General features: G+C 63.0%; 1 protein-coding gene across 2 annotated transcripts in view; it reads left to right on the top strand.

Moving 5' to 3' along the window:
* Positions 1–15,702, top strand: part of COL5A1 (collagen type V alpha 1 chain) — a 148,203-nt gene that overhangs the window by 51,323 nt on the left and 81,178 nt on the right. For both annotated transcript variants that reach the window (XM_047093810.1, XM_047093811.1), the window contains exons 5-11: positions 7,846–7,977; positions 8,795–8,932; positions 9,502–9,738; positions 10,313–10,471; positions 10,620–10,676; positions 14,508–14,549; positions 14,773–14,835. In XM_047093810.1, coding sequence (XP_046949766.1) covers positions 7,846–7,977; positions 8,795–8,932; positions 9,502–9,738; positions 10,313–10,471; positions 10,620–10,676; positions 14,508–14,549; positions 14,773–14,835 — 828 coding nt within the window. The remainder of the gene's footprint in view (positions 1–7,845; positions 7,978–8,794; positions 8,933–9,501; positions 9,739–10,312; positions 10,472–10,619; positions 10,677–14,507; positions 14,550–14,772; positions 14,836–15,702) is intronic.

The following is a 15,702-nucleotide window of genomic DNA, read 5'->3' on the forward strand; positions in this document are numbered from 1 at the left end:
GGCCCCCCAGGCTCCCCCGGCCCCTGTGCACGGGTCGGGGCTGTCGGAGTTGGCCAGGGTCCCCGGGGGAGGAGCGCCGGGCCAGGGTAGATGATCGTGGCTGACGCCTGCACGCATGCCTGGTGCTCGCTGTGTGCGTGTGCCTGGTCGCAGTACGTGCTACCCGCCTCCTGTTCACAGAGGCCGGGGTGGCCTTCGCTCTCCCGGGGCCCCCCAGGCCCAGCACCGCTTCCCCTGAGGCGAGCAGACCGTGGCTCGGCGCCTCGTGGGTCAGGATGGAAACCCCGGGGTGCCGGCCTCCCTCCCCCGTGCCTGGAGAGCCGCGCTGGGACCCCCGTGGCCGTCCCCGCGGCGGGTGGCCGCACCCCGTGGCCCGTGTGGGGCGGTGCCGGTCTGTGGCCAGAGCCCGCGGCCGGCAGCCGGGAGGTCGAAGCTTCCCTCCCGATTTGGCTCCAGGGACCGCCCGCTCGCCGAGCGTTTCGCCGGCAGTCTCGGGCGAGAGGCGTCCGCCTTCTCAAATTATCTGTGTGTCTCCGCTTCCGAACATGAAGGGCTCTGGCTGAAATTCGACTACGCGACCCGCGGGGAGAGCCGAGCGCGTGGCGGGGCCCCCGCGGGGCCTGTTTGGGTTGGACGAGGAGGGCCGTGGCTCAGGCGGTTTTGTTGACAGGAGGGGAAAGAAGCCGGCGCGGGACCGGAGGGAAACATTTAGCCGATTTAGCTGCACGGATGCGCCAGGCGGGGACGTACCCCCGTTTGGGCAGACTCCGGCTTCCGGCTCCGCGGCCCCCAAGGCCGCAAAGCCCTCCAACGAAAACTCTGCAGTTTCCTCAGCTCCTGAGCAGAAACGCAGCCCGGATAAGACCTCATTATCGCAAAAGCAGAGCTGGCTCCCTCAGCAAAACGCTCCTGGCTCGGCCGCGGCCAAGGGCGACGGGCACCCCGCTGCGTCCCAGTGGCTGCCGCCGGCCCGTCCTCGCCAGGAAGCGGGGCCGCTGACTGTCGCCTCAGGGTCGAGGATGCGCAGTGGAGCCCAGCGGCCGTAGCGACCGTCGGGCACCGTGGCCGGAGCTTCTCGGGGCTCGGCCCGGCTTTGCTGACCTGGCGGGGGAGGGGGGGGGGGCAGAAGCGAGGCGTGTGAGAGCGGAAGACTGGTCCGCACCTGAGCGGGGAGTGCAGGGCAGGGTGGGCACTTGTGGGCCGGGGGCCCAGATGGGGACTCGGGGGCAGCGGGTGGTCCTGAGGCCGGGGCAGAGCCACGGTTGTCGTACGAGCGGGACGTTCCACGTGAACTCCGCGGGGGCCGGGCTGCTCTCGGGTGGCAGCTACAGGACAGCGACTCCGGAGCCCCCGCTCTGCCCGTGCAAGAGGGACCCCGCCTCTCTGAGCCTCAGTGTGTGCGTCTGCGAAACGGGGGGGAGACAGGAGACACAGGGCGAGCGCACCCACGTGAGCACAGAGGAGCCACGGTGAGGAAGCTGTCATGGGGAGGGGGTCAGGGTCACCAGAGCCCAGGGACCGGGTGGCTGTTGCTGAGGGAGGGGACCGGGGCTCGGGCCCCTTGGTAGGTCAGCTGCCTGGCTGGGGCTGGGCCACACGTGACCCCGTAGGGACCCAGTGAGGGTGGGGGGCATGTCACCCACTGTCAGGCCGTGAGTCCAGGGGCGTGTGCCTCGTGCTCCCAGAGGGGGGCTGGGGGCGGCTGGAGGGGCTGCCCCCTCGCTGGGCCCCGCGGACCGAGCCGTCGGGCGGAATCGGGGCCGGGGGTTTACCCACTGTGCAGGACTTTGTGGGTTCCCCGGGGGCAAAGTCAGGCAAGGCTCTGTGGAGGGAGAGGGCTTCTCCCAATCCGAGGGAGAGCCGGGGCCATGCTGGGCAGGACGGAGGGGGCAGTCCACACTGGGGTGGGACTGGGGGGCTGGGGGGAGGGGCACGGTGTGAAAAGGCGTCACGCAGGGTCACTTTGGGGGACGGGAAGCCAGGGACTGCAGGGGGAGAACGCAGTGCAGCATGGGAACGCTCCGTGGATTCCGGCCGCTGCTGTTGGGGAGGTGGCCGTGGCTCAACTAGTGAGACCTTGGTGGAATGCCATGGGGCGAGGAGTAAGTACACGCTGGGTCCTTCTTGGCTCTGGAAAATTCTCGGGTCGCACTGCCTCAGTTTCCCCATCTGTGAGTGGGGGTTGTGGGAAGGCTCGGGAGAGACACGGCCAGGGGGCCCCCAGCAGCAGCCAGGCACTCACAGACCTGGCACTGTGGTCCCCAGAGTGGAAGGACTCCTGGCCTTGGACCCCGGAGCCTTTCCCCCGCTGAGGTCCAGGGGACCCACCCCACTGACCTCGCGCTCCTCATCCGTAAAACGAGACAGTTTTACTACATTGGGATTTTGGAGCTTTTTGAAACAACCCCGTAAACCCTTTCTTAACAAACATCTGGGGGGGCAGCCTGGCGTGCCAGGCTTCTCCACGGAACCCCTTTGGAGAAGCCCCAGCTGGGCTGGGCTCCCAGGTCCCCGTCCTGAGCGGGTGGTGAGGGGCAGGGAGGCCGCGGGTACAGGACGCACAGGGCTCCCAGGAGCGCCCGGCAAAGAGCAGGCACCGTGGCACACGTAGTCAGTGCCTTAGAGACAGGCCGCGGCCGTCGGTTTTAGTTGAGCAACAGTATCGGTTATTGACGGGGAACACGGAGTCATTGGACTGTGAGTCTCTAGGCCTCAGGGGGAGCCCTGCAGCCTGGCAGGTGTCCTTTCCCCGCTCGACCCTCCTGGGGCCAGCAGGAGAGCGCCCCCGGGTGGCGGGGCCGGGCCGGGGTGAGCCCCGACCGTCAGCACTTTGGGAGGCTCCCTCTCCAGGCCCGGCGTCCACCCCCCTGCCCCTGCCGCCCCAGAGCTCCCGACATGTTCAAGGCGCCCGGTGGCCACAGGCAGTAATGTCCCCTCACTTTCTCCCGAGGGTCCCTAAGGACAGAAGCTCTCTGTTTCTGTCACCCCGACCAGAAGGTCACGCAGAGGTCACCTTCTGCCCTTCACGTACACACGTGTGTCCATGCACACACATGCACACGCACATGCACGCACACACCCCCTCACACAACTCCAGATCTTACAAGTGAGCCATGAATCTTTGAGTTTGCGGGTTGCTAGGCTGCCTCCGGGGAAGGGGGCGGCAGACTTCCAAGGTCAAGGCCAGGCTGGTTGAGGGTTCCTGGTCAGGGTTCCCCCACCTGAGAGGGCAGCTGGATGGGAAAGATCCTGGGGTGCCCTCCATGCTTCCGGAGGGTCAGGGAACCCACCGGCAGCTCTGACCTGTGGCCAGCCTCACGGAGCTGGCGGTCAGCTTCCAAAAGGCCCAGCCTGGCCCCCGAGGGGCTGAGGCTGTGGGCAGCTGGGGCCTCTGATCCAGGCCCCCCAGCATCTCCCACCCGCAGCTGCCGAGAAAGGCTTTGCCAGGAAGAGGGGGGCACACGGAGTGAATCTCAGGGTTTCCCATCACAGCGGGCGTCGTGAAAATGCTCTCACAACCGTCACAAAGTCGTGATCGTTCGCGTTACATCTGAAAGACACTACGGACCGGAGTAGGGCCAGTCGAGGGGCAGGCCGGCGCCCAGTTGTTGGGTGGTGGCTGCTGGGAGCTCCGGGTGGAGAAAGATTCTGAGGTTGTGTCTGGTCTCAGCAGGAGTAAGTTCACTGGGGGCTGGGATCTCCGCAAAGGGCACACGGGTATTGGCGCCCTCCCCACCTGAGAAACAAACCGTCACGTGTGCAGGGAAGAGGTCACAGCGGGTTGGAAGGAGCTCTGGATGAGGACCCGGGCCCAGACCTGACCCAGCTCCCGTGAGGCTCAGAGTGTGAACCTTGACACCCGTGCTCCAGTGTCCCCTTCTCACAGTGGGGCAGGGGATGGGTGGATTCCTGCCCTTTGAGACGTGCACCCACAGCACAGAGGGGCACCTTTTTTGGTGTGGAAACCCACTCGGGGGGTTGTGGGCAAACTAGTTTTAACCAAGTGTAGGTGTCTGCGGAGGAGGGCGGGCCCTGGGAACGAAGGGGCCTTCGTGCTCGCAGGGACCCTACGGCGGGGCCCTCTGCTGCAATGTGGGGAGTGGGCGAGGCAGGCAGGGAACCGGGGCTGGCCGAGGGCCAGGTCGGCACCAACCGTGTGCTCGGATTCCAGAGCCCCGGGCGAGTCCCTAGGAAGCACCCGGCCCCTGCGTCTGTGCGTGGGTATTCGTGCCCTAGCCTTTAGCCTTGCTCCCTGCCTGGTGTCGGGGGGCTGCCCGGACCACTGTGCGGGGCCTGTGAAGCCTGGTTCTGGGCTGGGCGCCCTGGGGTGCAGGGACACGGATGTGCCGGATGTGGCCATGGCCCGAGGACTTGGGCTTCCTGGGAGGGCAGGCCCTTTACCAGACAGCTGTTATCCCCGTGTGCCACTGCGCATGCAAGGGGTGCACCGATGCCAGCTGCCCCAGCCACCCCCAGAGCCCCCCGAGCCCCCTCTTCCTTACAGAGATTGCATTTGGAGAACATACATTCAGATGTCAAGCTGCCAGTTGAAGGAAGAAAATGTTTTATTTGAATTGGATGAAAGTCGAACTCAAAGTCCTGTTGCTTAATAAAAGTGTGTGGTTTTGATTCACTGTTCCTGTCACGTGGTTCTCGTCTGTTGGAGAGTTTACAGTGTGGGCCAGGAGCCTCTGACATCCAAAAGGAGAGGGAGAGGCAGAGAGGGACGAAGAGGAGGGAGAGGGAGGGAGAAGGAGCAGGCGGGCAGCTCTGTGAAAGGAGGGACAACTGAACTTGGGGAGGGGAGCCCTCTGCACGGAGACAGGTCAGCTTGGGGGAGTTCCGAGCTCCTTGCTGGTCCTTAGGTTTTTCAAACTGAAGCGGGGGGTGGGGATCACATATTTGGACCCATGTCTCAGGCATCAGGTAGGATGGGCCTCTTCCGGACTCTAGGACTGTCACCCAGTTCTGCCACTGAGTCATTCCCCCTGTGCCCCGTATCTGGGCCAGTTTTCCCACAGAGCCTTCTGCGAGCCAGGGAGGACGTTTAGTGACTTTGAGCGGCACACCCTGCCAGCCTCCCATTGTCCAGCATGGTCCAGGATCCAGCACAGAGGAGGGGTTCACACACCTTTATCAACTGAAGGTCAAGGAGGGCGTGGCTTCCTTGCTTGGGCCCACGGTTTTGACATGTGCCAAATGAGCACCACCTCTTTGGGTCAAGCTCATGGGTACGTGTTCTATTGCTTCACTCATGGCTCTGTCTTCAGGAGCAGAACATGCCTTTAGTTGGACCATGGGAGAGTGGGGGGGGGGGGCGGGTACAGGAACAGGGCTAGTCTCAGGTCTTTAGAAAGGGACAGTGGGACGTAAGAGGCATCAATGACGACCAGATGAATACGCGGTCTGGGTGTGCATGTGATCTTACCCATGGGCATAAGGCAAGTGCAAAGTGTTAGGTAGAGTGTGGACACTGCCAGGCAGTGGTTCTGGGCCATGGCTTCTTCCCTGTATGTGATACAGGGAGGGGCTGGCACTTAGTAGGTTCTCAATAATTGCTATTGAATGGATGATGGATGGATGGATGATAGATGATGGATGGAGGGCAGATGGGTGGTGGGTGGTGGGTGGGTGATGGATGGATATACAGTTGATGAATGATTGATGGATTGGGATAGTGTATAGATAGATAGATGTGCATGTGGCAGGATGGGCTCTGGGCCAAGGAACTCAACACCTGGCACAGCCCCTAATTATTCTTTCTTGGGCACCATCCCTAATGACATAGTTCCAACGTTTGGCATGCTTGTCCATACTCCTTTTCCTCCTTTTGAGCCCAGGCAGGTCGTATAAGTGATTGATTTGTGCAGGCTACATTGAGCTGGCCCCACCTCACCTGCTGTGTGACTGTGGATGCCAGACAGGTGACCTCAGGGCTTTGGGTTTCTCAGCTTCAGATGGGAATTAATAGAACATAATTCATAGGGTTCTTGTGGGCACAAAAAGAGTGGCAGCATGCAGTTTCTTTGTCTTCTATCTGACCTGTAGTAAACATTACCTGTACGTTAGCCATTAATAAAATCATCATGACATCACTTTATATCCATCTGGTTGGGACCCAAGGATCTTCTGCCAGGAAGACATCAAATGTTTGATAACATTCATGAGACCTATGGTTCTTGTTCCCTTTTGTTTGTCTGCTGTTGACACATCTTGATGAGATCAGCATAAAATAGAACTGCATGCTTTTCCCAGCTCACATGGTGGGACTCTTGGCTGCCGTGGCAATGAGCCAGAATGCCAAACGGTGGTTGGCAGCGTGGGCTTATCCAGGTGGTAGCATGGGTCTGTTCTTCATTCCCTTCCATAGCTGAATAATATCCCAGTGTATGGACAGGCCACAAGTTGTTTATCCGTTCATGCGCTGATGGACCTTTGGGTGGTTCCCACCTCTTGATGCTGCTGTGAGCATGGGTGTCTGTGGACCTATTTGAATACCTATTGCGATACTTTATGGGTGAATTGTTTACATGCCTTGCCTTAGTTCCTAGGATTGGAATCTCTGGGTCATAGGTTATTTTCCTCTTTAAAAATACTCCCCCACCATAAGGGTAACAGGGAAGGAGGCAACATATCATATCCTCAAGCCCTCGCTATTTAGAGTGGAAGTTACAGCTTGCATTTATCACCCACAGTTCACAAAAGCTCTGAGAACATGGCTGGTACCTGGCCCAACAGGTGTCTGATAAATGGAAGTGGGTGGGTGGCTGGACGCATGGGTTAGATGGGTGAATGGGTGGGTGAGTACAAGGGTGCAAGATGAGTGGGTAGATGGGTGGATGGGTGGGTGGGTGGATGGATGGATGGAATGAGTGGCTGGATGGGTAGATGGATGGATGGGTGGGTGGAAGGGTAGATAGATGGATGGGTGGGTGGATAGATGGATGGATGGATAGATGGATGGATGGATGGATGGATGGGTGGATGGATGGGTGGATGAGCGGGTGGATGGGTGGATGGATAGATGGATGGATGGATAGATGGGTGGGTGGGTGGGTGGATGTATGTATGTATGTATGGATGGATGGTTGGATGAGTGGGTAGATGTGTAGAGGGAAGATGCGTGGATGGATAGATGGGTGGGTGGATGGGTGGATGGGTACATGGGTAGATGGATTGATGGGTGGGTGGATGGATGGATGGATGGATGGATGGATGGATAGATGGGTGGGTGGGTGGATGGAAGGTTGGCTGGCTGGCTGGATAGACGGGTGGGTGGGTGGGTGGATGGATGGATGGATGGATGGGTGGATGGGTGGATGGATGGATGGATGAGTAGATGGATAGATGGGTGGGTGGATGGATAGATGGGCAGATGGATGGGTGGGTGGATGCATGGATGGGTGGATGGATGGATGGGTGGATGGATGGATGGATGGATGGATGGATGGATAGATGGGTGGGTGGGTGGTTGGAAGGGTGGCTGGCTGTCTGGCTGGCTGGATAGATGGGTGGATGGATGGGTGGGTGGATGGATGGATGGATGGATGGATGGATGGATGGAAGGAAGAATGAGTGGGTGGATGGGTAGATGGATGGATGGATGGATAGATGGGTGGGTGGATGGGTGGGTGGATGGATTAGATGCATGGTTGGATGGGCTGGCCATCCTAGCTTGAGTGGTGATTCGAGGGCACCTCCCTGAAAGGAAGGCTGGTCCTGAGGACAAGCTCCTCCCAAGATTTGTCTGGGCTGCTCACCACCTCAGGGCATCAGGCTGGCCTCCCGGATCCCCATGTGAGTCCCCGGTGCGCCACTTATTCGAGGACTTTTGTCCTTTTCCAGGGTGACATCCAGCAGCTGCTCTTTGTCTCGGACCATCGGGCGGCTTACGATCACTGTGAGCACTACAGCCCAGACTGTGACACCGCGGTCCCCGACACCCCCCAGTCACAGGATCCCAACCCGGATGAATATGTGAGTTGGCCCCGTTGGTTCATGGCAGGGCTGTAGGCAGGCCCCTTGGTGGGGGGCAGGGCAGGCAGGCCAGCAGGGGTGGAGGGACACAAAAGCCGGGGGACCAGTGTTCAAAATAAACCCACTGGGCGAGAGTCAGAGGCTCGTGGTCTGTGGAATCCTGCTCACCCACCCGCCCCGCGTCGGCAGCACCTTGCTTAAGCCCACTTGGCGTTCTCCCCACCTTTTCCGAGTGGAGATCCTCCCACCTCCTGGTCACGGGTGACTCACGTCTTCTGTCGTGTTCAACCTGCTCTCATTAGTCCTCTGGCCTCCTTCTGTGGTGACCAGTCAGAAGAGGAAGGGTGTCCCTCGTGAGGCTGAGGTCCCATGGCCCAGGCAGGTCTTTGAGGCCTTCTGGCCGGACTCCTGCTCCAGTTTTGAGGGTGACACCTTCCCTGTTGCTATGGTTTGGGGCCTCAGCAGAGGTCAGGGGATCCTGAGTGACAGCAGCATTGTCACAAGATGCCACAGTTTGGCCGGCTGTCCAGGCCCTTGGTCCTAAAATGTCAGCACGTCTGTACCTTTTAGGACTCGACTTTCTTTGAAGGGGATCTGGGGCCCCCGTGTCCTCCCTTGTGCTTCTCGCGGGGCTGACTCCGCTGTCCAAGGAGCTGGAGGGGGCGGAAGCTGGTTCGGGGCCGCAGGCGGGTTCGCACCCGGAGTGGGGCACAACTCTCCGGTGCCCGCTGTTCCTGGCTGAACCTGGATGGCGAGGAGAGCAGCGTGGCTCCTCGTGGGGCGCCGCCTTCCTCACACGGCCCCAATTTGCTCTCAGTACCCAGAAGGAGAAGGGGAAGGTGACGCATACTACTACGAGTACCCCTACTACGAGGACACAGAGGACCCGGGCAAGGAGCCTGCCCCCACCAACAAGCCCGTGGAAGCTGCTAGAGAGACCACAGAGATTGCCGAGGTCTGGGCGCTGCAGGCCACGGGGCCCTGGGGGGCGGGAGGGCACCGTGGCCGCCAGGAGGTGGCGGGTGGACACTCGGCAGGGGACCAGTGACCGGGTGACTGAGTGACCTTCTGTGCATTGTGCTGCTGGGGAGGCTGGGCAGAGGGCTTTCCACCACGGCGTGTGGACAGCAGACAGAGGTGCGAAGGGGCACGTTGCTTTGAGTCTGGCGTCTTCCTTTTAAAGCCGGAGATACAGGGGCACCCGGGTGGCCAGTGGGGTGGGCATCCGACTCTTGGTTTCGGTTCAGGTTACGATCTCGGGGCTTCGTGGGTTCAAGCCCCGCATTGGGCTCCTTGCTGGCAGCGTGGAGCCTGCTTGGGATTCTCTCTCTCCCTCTCTCTCTCTGCCCCTCCCCTGCTGTCTCTCTCTCTCTCTCTCTCAAAATAAATAAACTTTAAAAAACCCCATTTAAACCTGGAGATACAGTTCGCCCTTCTCAAGTGCAGGATCAGGGGTTTTAGGCCACGGACGGCGCTCCCCTGGGCCCCTGCCTCCCTGACTCCCGCTCTGTTCCCCGCTCTCAGGAGCAGACCGCAGCCCCCACGGCAGCCCCCTCAGTGCCCGACACCAGCGAGGGGGCCGGGAAGGAGGACGACCCCGGCCTCGGGGTCTACGACTACATGCCCAGCGAGGACTACTACACTCCCGCCCCGTATGAGGACCTGAACTACGAGGGCTTCGAGAATCCCGACCTGCCCCCCGATCACGGCGCAGGGGCCGAGGTTCCCACCAGCACGACCAGCACGGCCAACGCCTCCAATGTAATTGCTTCCCTTGCAAGCGGGCCTGGTGCGGGGGGGAGGGAGGGGGGGCTGGATGAGGGCCCGGGGCTCCCTCTTTCCTCCGCTTCTGACCTCGGGGGTCCCGGACTGGCTCCCTGCTCCCCGGCCCCCGGCCCCCGGGTTAGGGGCCCCTGACTTGCTGAGCCTGTGACACCGTCGTCTATTTTTTATCTGCAGATGGGCGGAATGAGCCCCGTCTGCCTGGTGTCTTGGGGTTCCCGTGGGGACGGATGGGGATGTGCGTGTTTGCAGTGTCCCTGTCTGGGTTCTGAGGGGTCCAAATCCCCCCCGTCCGTGGGATGGGATGGGAGGCATGTTACCCCCAGACCGCGAGGCCCTGGGGCGGAGCCCCCGACACCACCCGCCTCCCCACGGCGTGCCGATCCCGGTGCGGCCTTAGCTTGCCATGGGGTGCTGTGGGGCTTGGGGTGACGTCTCCCTGTGGTGGGAGGGGAGGATGTGTGACTCGCCTGCCCCAGCACGCTCGACCGAGCTCCTGGGAGGCCCCCGTCCCTGCCGTCCTCCGGTGACCCCCGCTTCCCCTCCCTCCCAGCCTGCTCCGCCTCCGGAAGATGACTTGGAAGGCGAGTTTACGGAAGAAACCATCAGGAACCTGGACGAGACCTACTACGACCCCTACTACGACCCCACGGTGTCCCCGTCGGAGATAGGGCCGGGCATGCCCGCCAACCAGGACACCATCTACGAAGGGGTGAGGGCTGCGGGGCTGAGGGGCTCCTTCCCGCCCACAGCTTCGGGGCTGGGGCCGGCCGGCCGTGAGCCATTGGGATCCCATGAGGTCAGGCCTTCCTTTCCCTTCTCTGCCTCATTCTCTGCCCCCCTGTGTTCTGTGAACCCAGATCGAAGGACCCCGAGGAGAGAAGGGCCAGAAGGGAGAGCCTGCCATCATCGAACCAGTAAGGACGCTTTCTTGTCCCCTCTCCGAAGTCGGTGGGGGTGGTGGGTCGTGTGGATCATGCAGGACACGGCCCGACCCACGGGGCCCCTCGTGGACGCCTCGTGTACTTGGGGCAGAGGCTGGAGGAAAGGGCCTCAGGCGGGGGAATGTCCTAGACCTTGACCGAGGAGCCTGGGATTCCAGCTGACGAGACCTCTGCGCTGAGCACGTGCGGTCTGAGTGCCTCACTCCATGCCAGCCTCCAGCACCTTGAGGAAAGGGACTCAGAACCCGTGGGGAGGAGGGAAGCCGCTGGAGGAGTCAGGGGATTGGCGGGGCCCCTCGGGCCGGGCCGGGCAGTGCAGGGGTTCAGCCACGGACTCTGCCGCTCCAAGGCCGGCACTGCCACCGCCTGGGGTCAGCTTGCGGGAACTGGTGAAGCCGCGTGCAGGGACTTTGATGAACTTTGCTCTACCAGGCTGGGGTCACGGCAAGTACAGGGCTGTGATGGAATGAGGGGCTGGGGGGGGGGTCCCGGGGGCGCAGCGGCCTCTCCCTGCTGCCGGGTCCTCTGCCGGGGGCACCAGGGGCCCCCCGGTGGTCTGAGAGCTGCCGAGCTCAGGCCCTGACCCCTGGGCGGATGGGCCGCCACGTGGTCAGCCTGCTGGGGCGGGCCCTGCGGCCGCGTGTGGTGGCCACGGCGGTGTGGGCCGGGCAGCGGCCGTGGACACGACAACGGGGAGGGGCTGGCCGAGGTCCACCCTGCCACGTCGTCCGTGTGCCGGAGGGGAAGGCCGATGTCCTGCACCGAGGCTGGTCACAAGGGGGAGCTGGGCTAAGGCGTCTGCTGCCAGAACGTGGTTCCCGGTGGCTGGGCCTGGGACGGGACGTCGGGGCTCCCAGGGCCTCACGACCTCGGATTCCTGGGACGGGGAGTTTTGTGGCCTCTCTCCTCTGGTGCTTTTAGAACCTCAACCACTGGTCTCCCCCAGAGGGACCCGAAGCCCCGTGGCTAGGGCAGGCGGGACGTGGCCCGTCTCTGGGGTGGAGCCCCCAGCGGGCGATTTGGGCAGAGCCCTCTGGCTTGGCGCCCTGCCCGGCCTGCGGAAGCAGCTGGGTGATGGCAAAGGCCGTCTCCCGGGGCTGTGTGTTTTCCCTCCGGGCCTGCCCCGGGGATGGGGCCCGTCCGTCCCACTGGGCCGTGGCCGCTGGACGCACATGCTTTTCTCAGGCTGAGAACACCCTCTTCCGCTACCCCCTGCGGGTCCAAGGAGGGCTTATCTGGGGGTGGGGGGTGGCGGTGCAGGGGAAGGTGCGGAGGTGCTGAGTGGGTGCCAGTGCCAGGCGGCCTCCTGCTCAGCAACACAAAAGATCCCGACACCAGGCCCAGGGGAAAGGTGGGCTGGGGGGGAGCGCAGTGCCGTGGGTGGCCTGGGTGGGGGCTCCCCAAGAGGACAGTGGGTTTGCCGCGGTCGCTACGGGCCGCCCCGGCCAGAGGTGAGCTAGCAGCGTCGCCGAGCTGATCTCACTGACTGCACATGTGCCCAGACAGTCTGGTCCCCGAGTGCATCCGCTCTTGACTTGGGGTGCCTTTTGTGGGGTCCGCATGGCCTCGGAGGCAGGCAGGCTGTCCTGCCTGGGAAGAACGTGGGGCCCCAGGGCAGGTAGGTGCCTGGGCTCCGGGGAGGCCTGGGGAGAGGCCAGGCTGGCACCTTCTGGGTGAGCTTCCTGTCTGCTCGCAGCTGCCAGATGGGTCGCCTGGAGGTGAGCTGCTGGGGGGCGGGGGGTGCAGAGGAGGGGCTGACAGAGGAGAGACGGTCCCACACAGACAGCGTGTCTACACAAAGTGAGGGAAACCGAGGCATCTGGGCGCAGTTAGGGAAGGGCTCCCTCCTCTGGCCCCAGCGCTGTGTCCTTCCCAGTCCCCAGTCTGTTCCACGTGTCCACAGGGCCCTCGCCGGTCCCCCAGGGACACTGTGTAAACAGTCGCAGTTTCTCAACCCAGAGATGCTCTCAAAGTCTTAGCTCTGTAAACAGATGGCCGAGTCCTGGGAGCCGGCCGACGTGGGTCTCACAGCTGACCGCTGACCGCAGAGGGCGGGGTGGCCCCTGTTTCCGCTCTCCCCGCCCTGCCCCAGCGCCCTGCCTCTGGGGAGGTGGACTCATGTCACAGGGGCTCTTGGTACCAGCTCCCTGGCTCCCTCCAAGCCAGGGACACAGCCGCCGTTCCCCCTCGGATCCACACGTTCCGGCGGGGTCAGGGGCCCCTCGAAAGGCAGAAGTCCTGTCAGCTCAGGGGACTCGGGTCTATCGGCTCCTGGCTGTCCTGGGCCTCCAGGGACCAGTCCCCAGTGTCCTGTGTTACCCGGTGGACGTCCGTCGGAGGCTCTGTTCTGTGCTGTGTAAGGGGGGGACGCCCCCGCACTCAGAGTTGTCCTGAGCTGGGCGGAGGCCGAGCCCATCACTCGCGGGGACTCTCCCCGCCGAATTCTGAGACTGGCGCCTGCACCCTGGTGGGGCACGGACCCGGCTAGGGCCCCGCGGGAAGGCCACTGCTCTCCCCCGTCCACGAAGCCTTCCTCGTTCCCTGGTGGGCAGTCTGGGCTCCCTGTGCTGGGCCCCTTCGCCCCGGCCTCCGGCCTCCTTCCCCGCCCAGGCTCCCGTGAGATCTGTGGCCAGCAGCACCCCAGCTCCCCGAGAACAACGGCCGGCGTGTCTGGGAAGACGGCTGCGGGCCCCGGGCCCCGCCGCGGCCAGAGGTCTCTCGCTTGACCCCAGCCCGGTTTCTGAGCCTTCTCAGCTGCCTTTGTCAGAGGAGGAAACTCGAAAGCTATTTGGATGAACTGCCTGTGTGTATCTCAAGCACAAATAGTCCTCTGAGCGCACATCTGTGTAAACACGTGTTGGCAGTGACCGGGGAGCCCCGGCGGGGAGGCTGGGGGGTCGGAGGACCTCGCCTGCGCGGGTCTGCGAGCCTCGGCGGGGCGTGCCCCGTCCTCCCCCTGGGAGACCCGCCCCCCCTCCCCAGGTCTCTCAAGGCCGCTGGTCACCGTGGAAGCAGAGTCCGGGCACAGAGGCACACGCCACCCCCGGGGGTGGGGAAGCAGTCCGCGCTCTCTTTGGTCTGGGGGAGCAGGGGCGCGAGGTCTGCCCCGGGGGGCCAGGGACATCCGGCTCCCTGACCCTTGTCCCGGCAGTCTCAAGAATCGGGGGGGGGGGGGCGTGGCTGTGTCACCGGCCCCGAGTGTGGCTGAAGCCTGCTGGTCCCAGGACCCCCAGATACTATGCCCACTGTGTTCTCAGTGAGCGAGGCCCCGCAGGGGGCAGGAGACCCCTTCCCTCCTACAAGGCTGTGCACTGCCTCGGAGCCCCCTGGAGTGGGAAGAGACACTGAGGGAGTTGGGGCTGCCCGGCCCGGGCATTGACAGCTCTCCCTCATCCTGCGGGAGGAGGGTCCTGCCCTGGGAAGGGGCTGGAAGTGGATGCCCAGGAGGCGGGGCCACGACCCGGGCCAGGGAGCTCTGTCTTCTGACCCCCTCTGCTACGCATCGGGCCTCTCTGGGGCCCAGGCTGACGGGGGCGGGGGGCAGGAGGCCTTGTCCCCACTTGGCCATAAAGGCCGTCAGGCAGGGGGCCTAGTGGCAGGGTGAGGGGCTTGGGAAGAAGGCGGCCGCGGGTCCCACGGTCTTGGCCACGTCCCCTCCTTGCTCTGGGCCCCTGGTGGGCATGCACTCCAAGGCCCAGGTCTGTGACCCTCACTGGGTCACCCTGCCGGGGGTCCGGACCCGTGCTGCGATCTCAGGAGAGACGGGGTCCTGGGGTCTCAGACGCTGTCTCCTGTCTTTTCCAGGGCATGCTTATGGAGGGGCCGCCGGGCCCCGAAGGCCCCGCAGTGAGTGTCGTGTTTAATTTCCCGGGCCTGTGGGAGGTGCTTGGGGGTGTGGGGTCAGTGACACCCCTTGAAGGTCCTGGGTGGAAAAGAGGGGGCACCCATCTCTGCAGACCCCCCGGGGCCCAGCGCTGCCCTGGCCCACCCCCACCCTCCCCTGAAGCAAGGCGGGAATGGGGTGTTGCCCTGCTACTGTATCTGAATTCTGTCCTGATTTTAATTCCAGGGTCTCCCAGGACCTCCGGGAACGATGGGACCCACTGGCCAAGTGGGTGACCCTGGAGAAAGGGTAAGGGGTGACTCCGCTCCTTGGGACCACACGCTCTGTGGGCTTGTCCGTGTGCCTTTCCGCTCCGTGGCTGGCCTTGTCCTCACATGTGCACGGGTATATCGGCTTTCTTCTCCAAACTGCCCCTGGCCCCCTCACCCCTCCTGCCACCCCCTCATTACGTCCGTCTTCGGAAATTTAGGGAGCTTGAGTGCTGCCCAGCCCCGAGCCTGGGGCAGATGGCACCTGCAAGGGCAAGAGTGTGCCAGGCCTGAGTCCCGCTGAGGCTGCTGTGACCAGCTCACGGGGGGCCCCGTGGCCTGCGATGTCAGGCTGTCCACGTGTTGTCCACGTCCCTTGGGATTGGGACCTACATCCGTCCTTCCTTAGCATGTGAGCTTCTTGGGCCTTGATTTCCCCGCACTCTGTCTTCCTTGTTGGAAATCAAGCCACTGAATAGGAGGGCTTGCCCTGGGTCAAAGGGACTCGTTCCGGGGTCTCCCTCAGTCAAAGGAACATGTCCCAGGATCCTCCCCAGTCACAGGGACCCATCCAGGAGTCCCTCCCTCCCCCGCCCCCGGTCCAAGGGACATGTCCCTCCCCCCTGCTCTCGCCCCACCTCCGTCAAAGGGATGCATCCTGAGGTCCCCAGAGCAAAGGGATGTGTTCCCACATCGCTGCCCTTGAGGTGAAGGCTGAGTCACAATTTCTCTCTGACACCTAGTGGAGTTTTGGGGTACTGCGGCCATGGGGTTCTTGCCCCGCTTGTCTCCTTTCTTCTTTCTGGTCCCGTGAATATCGACGTGAGCACAGATAGTTATCGGGTGGCCAGGTTGTGGACGGGAGAAACCAGGAGCATGTGTGTGTCCTGATGGATGGCTGTCCCCA

Source organism: Lynx rufus, unplaced genomic scaffold (assembly GCF_022079265.1).
Source record: "Lynx rufus isolate CCGP_SWC_20201006 ecotype Redwood Valley unplaced genomic scaffold, mLynRuf1.p SCAF_36, whole genome shotgun sequence".
NCBI lineage: Eukaryota > Metazoa > Chordata > Mammalia > Carnivora > Felidae > Lynx > Lynx rufus.